Raw genomic sequence first — 12,562 nt, forward strand, 5'->3', positions numbered from 1 at the left:
TTCTGTTTTGTGATGTAAGTATTAAAATAATTTAGATATAAAAAATTTATTTTAACTTGAGTTATATAATGAATTAATGTGATCATACTTATTATGTATTTTTATGCAAAGATTATTGATGAAGCTTAATGTGATGTGATGAATGAATGAATGAATATAATTGTATTAAAATAAACATTTTTTTCAGTTGTTCATATTCTTTACATTTATTTTATCGATTGTGCACGACATTTATCATTTGTCGAATATTCTCTGAAATGTTTGGTCGCGATCAGTTCATACATCTTCGCTCGCATTACGCAGATGGCGCCGCAGTGCGGTGCAAAACATCAACCCGACGTCTCCGGACTCGCTAGTAATTGAACAGACATTTACTACGTCCCGTAGACCCCATCGCACCGACAGGCCCTTGTGTGACTCACGCATATATAGTCATAAAATCGATTCTGTGGAATCGATAACATAATCGATACATCATTCATTCAGTGCGCATGCGAGATGACATAAATCAATGATCATCACTAATCGAGATATACATATCATAGTTACATTAACCATAACATGGTCGCCCCGGCTTATATTAACTAGAATCATTCGAACGATCGACGCCGAGAGCACGATGTTGCAGATCGATAACAGGATTGTATTGTCAGATTGCCGAATGCAAAAGCGAGCTAGGGCGTCGCTTAGCTTGCGGCTGCCTCGGACCCGGCCATCGGCCGTCGGCATCGACGATAGCTTCTTCAATGTAACGCCGCCGAGTGTCGAAGACAAAACTCCCACCAAGGAAGCAGAAAAGAAAGTGATCACTGAAAGCGTCCACGGCTCGGTCGTTATAGAAGCCAGTCCCGTAGATCACGAGATATCCAATGTAACCCACAGCGCTCGCCCGCAAGAGGATAGCTCCGACGAGCATCCCGTTAACCCCAATTCCCACCCGTGAGTAGAAGCGCCAACTCACACACCCGTGTTTCCCCCGTATGTGACGTCATCAATGACTCCATGAATGTAAATAATCGAATTAACGCTTGACCAAGGTCACTATACATCTGTCTTCGGATGTACAGCCCTGCAAGCACTCGATATGTGACAGTGTATGTTGTTCCATTACAGTACGGAAAGACCTAACGCTGCGACTTCAGTTCAGGTTCTTTAACAACCTGCAAAAAGGGGCGCGTAGCCAATAATACGCGTGCAGGTCAGGCCCGTAGCGGGTGCACTATGTTAGCACGGCAGCGATAACAACACTTCGCTTGTGACGGCTTATTTAGTGTCGATTGATTGAGTTGCCTCACTCACAGACCCACGCGGTGCAGTTTTATACCACCCATCACCACTTTGAATATCCACGCGGACATATTCACTCACACGAATAAGAAACAACCTGTAAAAACTTAATTCATAGTTACCAACAATATTCAAATTTAAATATCAATTTGATACATATATATTTAACGATAAACAAAATTTCTCTTACAAAATTATTTATTTACATAAAAAAGAAATAAAACTGCACCACAGACAATAAAAACATCTGCCACTTGACGTCTCATTTCACACAACTCGAGTGACATATCTACACTAATTTTTAACACAATTATTTTTTCTGTACTCTTTCCTGTCTATTTCATTTATTTAATCTGTCATTTGAAATATATTAGTTGAGTTACAGACTATTCTAATAAACAATTTTATTTTAGCAGAGAGGGGGACCGTAGGGGGCAATGATAATTTGTAGTAACAGCCAGAGTAAAGAATGTTGAAGGCTGTTTTTTTTACAACGGAAAGGCTTTCGCGCTAATTCAAATCTGCTTGATAGGCGAATAGTGGGGTCTTAATACAGGAATACTATTTGTTTTAATTACTTGTTATAACGGTTTTAAAACTCATCAAACTTGAAACCATAGACAGAAGATGTGTGTTGTACTCAAGACTAATTTTATGCATGAGCGTCTTCTAACTAGAATGTGAATGGATTTGTACTAAGGCTCTTGAGATGAATGTGGCATGGAATATTTCCTATTTTTCTTTATTTCCTATAAAATTGTATGAAACTGAATTTATCGTGTATTTAAATGTCCAATTTTACTTACAAATATAATTAACGGTATTGACATTTGCTACAGTACATAAAGGTATATATTAACCCATTTGCATCATATGGAGATATGTAAAAAGGTCCATATCAATGAAAAAAAATTTTTTCATTAGTGTAAAATTGTTATAAAGTTGAAAAAAATATTTCATCAAATGGCATTTATAAAGCCACGTCACAGATTTCACATTGTTAAATAGTTACTGTTTATGTGTTAAAATTAAAATCAATACAAAGAAAGAGAAGCAAAATAAACAAGTAATGATAACAGTTATCAGTATTAGCACTTGCCTGTTTGGATGTGACTTGAATATTTGGTTTATGCCAAAAGCAGTCGCGTATATATACGCTCTGTTGATAGTGAAAAATTGAGCATATATATATGATGTAAATGGTTTCATATAATCAATCTGTTTTATAACATACCAAATGTCATGCCGTATTGCCTTTAGTAAAAGAAAATCCCTTACGACCTGTTCGTGTGTATGTATTGCAGTACGCCAACAACGCCGCAGCCAGAACAGCGCTTAGAGCCCTGAACTGACCGTGTGGTAAGTAGCGTTATTCAAAAGCCTTTTTAAGGCTTTATGTTATCTACTTTCAAATATCATCTATACGTGCCTATATAACTGGCTTTCAGAGTTTATTGCATAGGAAATTTCAATTTTAAAAAAATTGTGATAAAATTATTTGTTCGTTTAACCTTGAAATAATCATAATTTGATATATACAGTTCAAAATTAAAAAGTAAACGTTTTGTTTTTCATAATTTTATTAATTAAAAGATCATTGACATGATTCAATGGAAATAAAATTCAAAATGTCTGTCATTTTAGTAAAGCAGCCTCCTCTGTAGATTATATAAATTAGTTTATATATCATTTTGTCCAAATTAAAGATTTGTGGGTTGCAAACTCGCTTGATCGATAGTAAAATTACTGCCGAATTTTGTAAGACATTCCTAATTTAAATTTAATTTCGAGGGATGTCAAAAAGGAACCAATAGCTAAGGTTCGTCTGTACTTTTCTAAGTTTCCTTCAACTGGTGGATATGAACACTGCTTTCTAATTAGGGGGTGTGGCTAAGCCGAGAGACAAACTCACTATTTATTTAACCCAAATACACTAAATTAATAATAATGGAGACAAGAAACAGAAGGTAAGGGTCAACACCCGCTAAACTAATATTTGGGTATTTTTTTTAAAGTGTATTAACAAAGATTATCCCTTAGTATTCCTTAAATGTTTAGATATTGTTTGTGGTTACGGTGCAAATGTGACGCAATAAACCAAATCCTGTAACTGGTGTGCTATTTCAAATCAGGGATTATCTTTTTTTAATTTTTTTACCTGTACTAAAATGTGGATAAAATCATAAACATAATCCCACAGAATATAAACGTATATTCTCATTTGTCAAACTGTGAGTACAGAATAAATATGATTAAAAGTTATTTATTGATGATTTATTTAGAAATATGTTTAGAAAAAGGTTTCATTTAGGTAAAGGACATACTTGAATGTTAGTACAGTTTTCTTTCGTTTTTTTTTTTATGTTTCCTCTATGAGGCGTGATATTAAACAGTATTTTGTTTAATATATATTATAGTTTTGCATTAAACATTGTGTGACGTACACACATATAGTTGCCTTTAAAAGATGATTCTCATTGTACCGTCTATTTTTACACTAGCAATACATAAATATGTAGTTATAAGTATTTTTGTATTAATTTCGTATAAGTGATATTATTGACCAATTTTATATCAAAAGTCATGTCAGGGCATGAATCGCCGCTGGGGCCTTAAGGTTGTGAAGCGCAAGACGTCCACACATGGTGGACAGATGATTTTATTAAGGTCGTCAGAAAAAGCTGAATGTAGGCAGTTTCAAACTGAAGAAAAAGTATAGAAAATCTATGTGGAAGCGTATATGCAACAATGGCTGAAATGTTTCGATGATTATTATTTTCTCAACGAATATTTTTATGTATATAAGACAATTTCTCACGATTATGTAGGTAAATGCTTCAATAAAACAACAATGCGTTGTTTCGAAAACAGAGAAACGACATTTAAAGTTATTATTTATATAGTCGATTCTTTTTAAAAGTTTATTCTGCAATATTTTAAACTATCACTAACATCTCAAATACCAACTGCTTTACCGACCGGCAACCGCAATGGACGCCATCATAACACCACTGTTAACAGCGTCATCTATGAAGTGTGAAGGTTAAACAGCCACTACTTTACCGATATAAAATAAGCAGAATACAAAATAGATTTATTAAAGAAACTAGTTTCCTTACATATACGTTTAAGAGTAATAATTAAAAAGTTTTTTTTTTATGACCCATGACCCCGCAGGCGGACGTGTTCGCCGCTTGACCCAGTTCACCCGCAGCCCCAGCTGGGTGGTAGGCTGGATCCCGTGAGCCGCCACGCTCTGTCCGAACACTCTTTGTCACTGTGTAGTACACTGCCGGGCGACACCGACGCCTCGACACGATCCGCTTCGACTATCTCTCATATATACGCCGAAGCCGAATTTCATTTTTGAACTTTCATAATTTTTATTTTGTTTACTTACTGAATTTTAATATAAAAAGTTGTTACGTTAATTGTTTCACATAATACTTTAGTTCTTAACCTTTTTTCTCATAAACCACGTTCAAAACTTAGGTTCCAGTGGACTACATGCAGCTGTCGATACGTTACACGTAATATGCAACGTTAAAGTATGTTCCTACGTCGATAAGCAAAGGAACACACATATACACATACGTTATAGTTCATCATCATCGTAAGCTGAGGCCGTGGACCCTTGGAGGTCTGTATCACAAGTACCGTGACCACTTGAATACGTCATAAAAATTCCCGAAGAGTCCTATTAAGTTGAAACTATAATTGAATTGAACTGTCTTACATTAGTATCCTTCATCTTAAAGCGAGATGGTATCAAATGCGTTCTGATAGAAGCGCCAATAACAAACAAGACGAGTTTTCTTATGTCTAGAATGTTCGGACATTATAAGGTTTTACTATCGTTTCCTAATATATTCATCAGAACTTTTCAAATGAAACAAGAATAATGTGCTTGTAAGATATCAAAGTAATACTTTTCTTACTTACAATAATATGTTTTAAAATTATGACGTGTTTTGACGTATGACGTATTTGCCGCCTTTTTGACGTATTTTTTTTTAAAGTTCAGGTCAAATGAAAACTATATGATAGAGGCTGGTGCTAAAATGAACTACTATTTTTTTTGGTGCTGTAATGTAAACATTTTACAAAGTTTGGTGCACAATTTCAACTTCGATATGGAAATTCGGCTTCGACGCATTACATTACAATTATGAATATATTTAATAAGCTTCAATATTTAGAAATTTTATAGCTTTTATATTCAATGTATGTAGTGTTAAAATTGATGAAATTATTTACAACGCTTGTAAGTTATTCAATGAAATTATATTTTAATTGTGTCAAGAATTTTTAATCTTAGATTTGTAATTTTTCTAAGGCACGTTTAATAATCATGTGTATAAGTCTAGTGAATTAAATTTAACAATGACGCAATGGAGCTTTCTTGGCAAATGTTTAAAATGTTTACTACACAATTTCAAAGACCAGTTGACAGCTATAACAATGTGTATGGATTGAACGATGATTAAGAATAAAATTGTGATTCTTTTGCTAAACGCATACTATCATTACTAATAATCGATTTATTTCGTCTGTATGATGGCAGGTCCATCAATAGTTTATGTGGCTGAACGGTCAAAGAATCGAAGCCTTTGAAGTATTAATTTAAAAAAAAAAACAACAGCAACAATAGATTATAGAGTCGTGTGGGGCAAGAAATCACAATTTTATTCTCTGAGTGTTTGTCGTATGATTTATTATTAATTCTTATCGTAGCGTGAGTCTAATGAAATCGTATTAATTTTATTATTAATTGTAATATATGTTAGTCTTAAACATTCCATTGAAGCAAAACATGTAAATTTTTGGTTAATATTTATTTTATAAAAATGTTTGATAAAAATTCTTAATGAAATTAAACATTTTACATATAAAAACATATAAAAATTTTAAATTATGTATACATCAAGATAAAATTCTCTCAATTACTTTTAAGGTTATGCAAAGGTACACCTTTTTTACATATTTAAATAGTCATTTATTGTGTAAGCTGCTATAGGCCTTGAATGCCAGTCTGCTGAAAAAGCCTGCAAATAACTTGATCAGTTTCTATTTTTAAGTGAAATTATTTAATTTTATAACATCCATGAAAAATAAAAATCGATTATAAACACAATAAATATAGTGAATTATTTTTTACTGAGCAATGGTAATATTAAAATTTAGCATGTTTTGCTTCAATAGAGTGTGAGGTTTATATTTTCAACAAAGCATAAGGTTTTATTTGCAGAGCTATGTTGGCTTTATAATTTTTCGATTTTAACAATTCATGCCGAGTGATACCATTTTCGAATGCGGCTTGGATAGCAGGCGAACCTTTTGCTTTCTTGAAACAAAAATAAAAACTATTTGCTTATATTTTAAAATGTAACTTTATGTATATTTGATAGAAATACTGGGGATCCGAGTGTCCATAACATTGTGATAAACATCATGTTTTTTCATAAAAAAATATTGCTTCGACTTTTTTTTATTCAGAATTAAATTATCAGAGATTATGTGTAATGAATTTATTTAAACAAAAAAAAAATCATATGTTATTTCAGTAAATTATAAATTTTTGTACTGATCTATATTTTAAACGTTTATTTATATCAATTTAATGAATTGTTAGGGAACGTCTCGTTCCAACGAAATTTTTGACTTCTAGAGCCGCAGTTCTGTTGTTTGTGACAAAAAATAAATAAAGTACATAAAGACAATTATCACTAATTTTTTTTCTACCCTCAATTCATACCCATCATTATTTGAAAAGTTATTTTGTTAATGACCCTCAAAAAGCTGTCTCTCGACCAAGCTTTGACAGTAAGACCAATAGAAAAATTTTGCAGTATTTGTTTTATAATGACAGATCAAATTTTATTTTCTTTCCAAATTCATATTCTTCACAGAGAAAGACAAAAAAACAAGCATTTTTGCATTTAATCTGTTGTATTTATTATTCGTAAATACCTTTCAGTGGTAAATTTTCAAATAGCGTTCATCTTATCTCTGACGTAATGCTATTAATTGTAGTCGTTAATAATAAGATACGTTACGTATTGTCAACAGTTAAATTCAGACAGTCAATTTGTTGTACTTAACTACAAGACAATATTAATTGTCTTTCATTTACAATTAATTTAAAGATTGCATATATTGTTACTTATTTAATTATTTGTTTCGGTGAATTATTTTTAAAGGAAATTGGTAATATATCTATATACATAATAAAACATTTAATATTAATTACCATGTCAGATATTGGGTGCAAAATTATGTCAGTGCATTTAAAGAACAAAAAGTTAAATGTTACCCGAAAACAAAATTATAGGCAATTTAACTTTTTTCATCCGTCTTAATTTTTTTTTCTTCCATATTGCTAGAACTTAAAGATATATCGTCGCGAGTTATTTTTTTTGTTACCAATGATTCGAGTGATTTGCAACACTTGTCACGGGCAGATCTTAAGTGTTGCCGTCAAAATTGTTTATTATTAATTTTAGTCTGCGTCGACCGCAGAATGTAATCTAGAATTAATATTTAGTGCTGTCATATAACACTAACAAAAGAAAAAAAAGAGGGTCCTAGTGTCTCGGGTTAAATCCAGTCTGGCCAAGCTGATTTAAATTGGTGTCATGTCCAATACAAACAAGACTGACTAAACCCTTAGAAAAGTGTTAAAACACGAATAGGTCCATGAAGAAACTCTAAATAATAAAATTAACATATTTAAGTTTGTGGTTAGTTTTGGGTACCAAAGTTACTTAATAAGACTTACTCTAGCAATAGCGGTCTAATACCAGTGATGTTTTACAAGCAAAAACCTTTATATTAAGGGTCTAGACAACGCTTAACGAATCCACAACACAAACATATACAAAAGCCAAGATTGTAAGTTTCAATAAAAGAATTTTTACAGATAAGTAAATTTTATTTAAACTTTTCATAAAATAATTGACATTCAGTTACTTCAAGAAAGTGACAAATAATGGCGACCACCCTTCACTGTGTTGCCATAGAGTACACGTAGGTGGTCAGTGTGGCCTACGTGTATCTGAAAATTAAGAATTAAAAGATAAATTAATATTTTTAAAAATATTATTGAATTATAATATCGTGATAATTATATAAAAGTCATGACAATTTTTAATAATTAACTTATAAATTTTTGGTATCTAAAATTTGATAACATTTTATTGTTGTATGTTTCATTATTTTTTCATAACATGGCGTACGTTGTAGTTGTCTGTTCCAAACTGAATCTTTATTACTATTTTGTATTATAAATTGTAAATTTTATTGGCATCACCATGTATAAAAAAATTAAAGAAATATTTATGGTTATTTTCATTTATTTTTGATTATTTAAACTAAAAAAAATCCGGGTGGCCGATTTCAGTTTAAGTAAATAAGAAAATAGCACCTAGAAATTACTTAGTGGCAGAAAAATTTCGGACTAATCCTACACTGAAATCATTTTTTTTGTACTTGAAGGAGTTAAAATAATTAAAAGAATTTTGGCTCTCTGACAGTTTCAAATTTGTGAATTAATTAATCATAGCAAAATTTGATGATGATTTGTGATGTTAGTGCTGTTAGCCTTTGAACTGTATACATTTTCATTCAGATAAGCAGAGAGAATGCATTTTAAGAGCGGCGAGAAGCACTGAGTACTCCGTGATGTTTAGTAAGCGCTCCGATGGACCGGAGACTACGCGGAGTTTATCGGTCAAGATATATGCCTCTTTGAAGTCTGTGCCCGATCGATATTGGGCGAACGTTTAAAGATCCTCAACGGTGGTTTTGATCTTCGTAGCTTTAGTCGGAAGCAGCGGTCGAAGGTATCGATGAAAGAGGGATGGTTTGTCTCTCAGATAGAGAGGCTTCACCCAAGCTGATGTCGCCGGGAAGAGGGAGAGATTTCGAAGCGGGCTTCAAAACTTGTTAGTTTTATGCTGCGTCTTTGTGAGGGCGGAAGGAACGAGAGTGGCCTAATTACGCGTTTTAGGCACCCCTGTGGCCGGGTGGGCCTTGTTTTGGCAGAGGATGCACGAAGGCGGTGAAGAAGGTAAAGATGTTCCATTTGGGGGTGAGGGGTAGGGCAATCGGTTGTGCCTTGGTCTACTTTAAACACCTGGAGCGTACGAGTCAGTTACGGGAGGACTGTCCGTACAGGTGGCGTGGCATTGGCTAACGAGGCCCTTTCTATGCGGGGCCTCAAAGAGGGAGAGAGGAAAACAGACTTGAAGTCGAAAATTGATCACAAGTTATACTAGCTAGGAGCTTATACTATTATATAGCTCCTAAACTTTGTTAAAAAGCGTAATTGGAATTATCCAAAAATATTAATTTTAATATTATTTTTTTCTTTATTTTAATCAATATGTTAAAAAAAAGAACGAGTTGAGTAACGTAACAGAGAGGTGACCAAAAGAAAAAAAAGTATAGGAGACAGTGTCGTGGCAGGACGAGGTGAGGAGAGTAGCGACCGCTACTTGCACAAAAACAGGGCCACGTATTGCGATATACTCTTTGAGAGGTTATTATTAAATTCGGGTATTATGTCACAGTTCTTTTGACGTAGGATGTGATAGCCATAAAAAAATAAATCAAAATGAAAGTGTATGAAAATAAAAGTGAAAAAATATACGTACTCGAATCCTAGAACAAACATTTATATAGAGGCACACAGGGGTCATTTGGAGTCTTCCTCAAATACCCAATCTTGCAGAGGCAGCCCGGAGCACAGGGTATCAGAGTAGTGCAAGCAATCGGACGGCCTATGGAATCGCACGTGTCCTTGAGGCACTGGCTCTTGCACGGGATCCACATCTCGTTTGCTCCTTTGCAGAAGAGATTCGAAATTACATTCGGCACTTTTTGGGTCGAGGAAGCGACTGCGAAAGTAACGGCCAACACTAGAAGAAGTTTCATTTTATCTATTTAACAACGGATAAAACTTTATTTGTTTTGTTAGAGTTTATATAGTTTTTTCTTTACCTCGATCTTTCACGTTTGCAAAATTATCTGTCAAACTTATCGCAATAAATTAATTAATAAGATTAAGGGAACTAGAGCAACTTAATTACACAGGGGCACTACATATTGTTGTTTCTCTTTTAACATTTTCTCATAAATTGGCGTAGCTATTAGACGTAGTTTTCAATGAAAGGTTGCGGAAAAAAAAATTACGACCTATATAGTCATAGGAAATATAATATAAATTTGATTTGTTTTTGTTTTAATTCTCAGAACAGAATATCAGTAATTTAAATATAAAATAATACATTGGTGACACTGAAAGTTTCTAGAACTGTCCGATATTAAAATAATATTATAATTATATAAATACATTAAAAAAACTTTTAAGTTAAACGGTTTTTTTAATACCCATATTGTGGTGGTTGTGAAAAATATGTACCTAGTCCGCCATATTGGTACGGCATCCATCTTCAATTTTAAATTTTGACATAATCATCGTGTTTTACTAGTGTAGCCCATTTGATACCCATTTTGAGGGGGTTAAGGAAAATATGTAATCCGCCATTTTGTATCGGCGGCCATCTTAGATTTATAATGTTATTGATTTTATTATATTGTATTGTCATCTAAATTAAACGTGTGTACCAAATTTCAGATCAATCTGACAACGGGAAGGTGCTTAAATTTCAATTTCTAATTTTGACCCAAATAAATAAAGAAGTAAATAAAACCGTTTAAAAATAGTACTATCTACTAATCTTTTGACATAACGGTGCAACATTACGTACGTTGTACGATTTTGTCATTTATATTCACAATGTAGCGGCAACACAAGAGATTTTTTTTTGTTTCGTTGTATGAATTTTTTTTTCTCCTTAGTTTCCGTCAGCAACACAGTGTCGAAGATTTTGGTGTGTTTTTCCTGATGAAGCTACATCTCTTGTTACTATTTACAGCTGAATCAGCGAGTTCAGATGTGGTTATGTTGATTTCAGTGATGATTTTCGTGAGGGACTTGCTTCGACGGCGACTACTGAAAGAAACATTGTAGTTATACGACACGTGATTGTCTGTCAAGAGAGGTACCCTACCTAACTTGAGCAATTTTTGGCAATAGATGAGTTAAGTTAAATATGTTTTGCACTATCATAACGGAAGTATAAAAACATCGCATCCTAAATGCCACGAAACGATTTTAAAATTTGATTAATGTGCCTCAAACGCTATATTTGATTTTGTATGTTTTTGATATTGCATCTCTGGTCAGCGCTCTGGTTTTCTAGCCATAAGGCTTTTACGTGATTATCAACCTCCCTGGAGTTTCCTCACCGTTATTAACTGCATATTAGCCCCTACCATGGGCGGGCAGGTTCTTTATTTACATAATAATTTTTGGTTTTTATTCCTATACTCATCCTTAGTCCTTCTCAATGTCTTTCATTCTTTCCTCTAATTTCCTTCACAATATCTCTCATTTCTTTCCATACATCGCCTCACTTCCTTCGCCTTCCCTCCAGAGTTTTACAATTTTTCCTTTATCATTTTTATCATTTATGGATAGCACTATCCTAGCAATTTATTTATTACTAATTCTTATTTATTTTCTTACTATCTATATAACGCTTAATTTACATTTCTATTATCAGCTATTTTATAACCTTTTTTATTATGTTGTTCTATTTTTTATTTTTTTATTGCCATTTATTATTTTCCATATTACCTTTTCTTGTAACCCAAAAAAGATCTGGCAACACCCCTCTTTACTCATGAGTGAGGCGTTGTTCTCGTCCTCTATTCTCGAGACTGATATTCTGTTCTAACTTTGCCAAAAATGTGACAGCCGGTGTCAGAACCACGGTGTGGTTCACACCCAGATCACAGAATCAGAACCAGAACCGTGTACAGCTTAATTTGACAAATCACGCGATAAGGCGCCTGGAAAAAAAAAATTCTTTACCGAAGCCATTGTGCCCACCGTATATCTCCTGTTCTATTCACTCTTATACTTATACAGGGTGTGGAGGTTGATTTAAGTTTTTATATATGATTTTTTCAAAAAGTAAAAACGATACGGGGGGAAGGTGGTACCGCTTGATTCAATGACCGTGTGAATTTCTCAGTCACGACGTTACAGTGTTTGAGTGAGCATCACGCGTTCGCTGTAAGAAAAATGATTCTTACATAACTGGTCGTCGATAATTTTGTTCACATTTCGGTTTACGACGGATAAGTTATAGGCAGAGTGTAAATATAATTAGTTACTGGATGCAGAGATTCCGCGCAACTGCTCCTG

At 33.5% G+C, this 12,562-nt stretch overlaps 1 protein-coding gene across 6 annotated transcripts in view; it reads left to right on the plus strand.

The window, feature by feature from the left end:
- tmod (tropomodulin) overlaps positions 1 to 6,998 on the plus strand; it is a 105,481-nt gene extending 98,483 nt beyond the window's left edge. For 4 of the 6 annotated variants that reach the window (XR_011109059.1, XR_011109058.1, XR_011109060.1 and 1 more), the window contains exons 9-11: positions 1,114 to 1,198; positions 2,592 to 2,646; positions 4,465 to 6,998. Coding sequence is in view for 2 of the 6 variants with exons in the window: in XM_068775394.1 (XP_068631495.1) it covers positions 654 to 943 (290 nt within the window). In the remaining 4 variants the exon portion in view is untranslated. Of the gene's footprint in view, positions 1 to 653; positions 1,084 to 1,113; positions 1,199 to 2,591; positions 2,647 to 4,464 lie in introns of those variants that run through there. The other 2 variants (XM_068775393.1, XM_068775394.1) reach the window with 2 other exon arrangements.
- Positions 6,999 to 12,562: the final 5,564 nt, after the last annotated feature.

Source organism: Battus philenor, unplaced genomic scaffold (assembly GCF_028537555.1).
Source record: "Battus philenor isolate CCGP_79_NKW_IND1 unplaced genomic scaffold, ilBatPhil1.0.hap1 SCAF_8, whole genome shotgun sequence".
In the NCBI taxonomy this organism is placed as follows: domain Eukaryota; kingdom Metazoa; phylum Arthropoda; class Insecta; order Lepidoptera; family Papilionidae; genus Battus; species Battus philenor.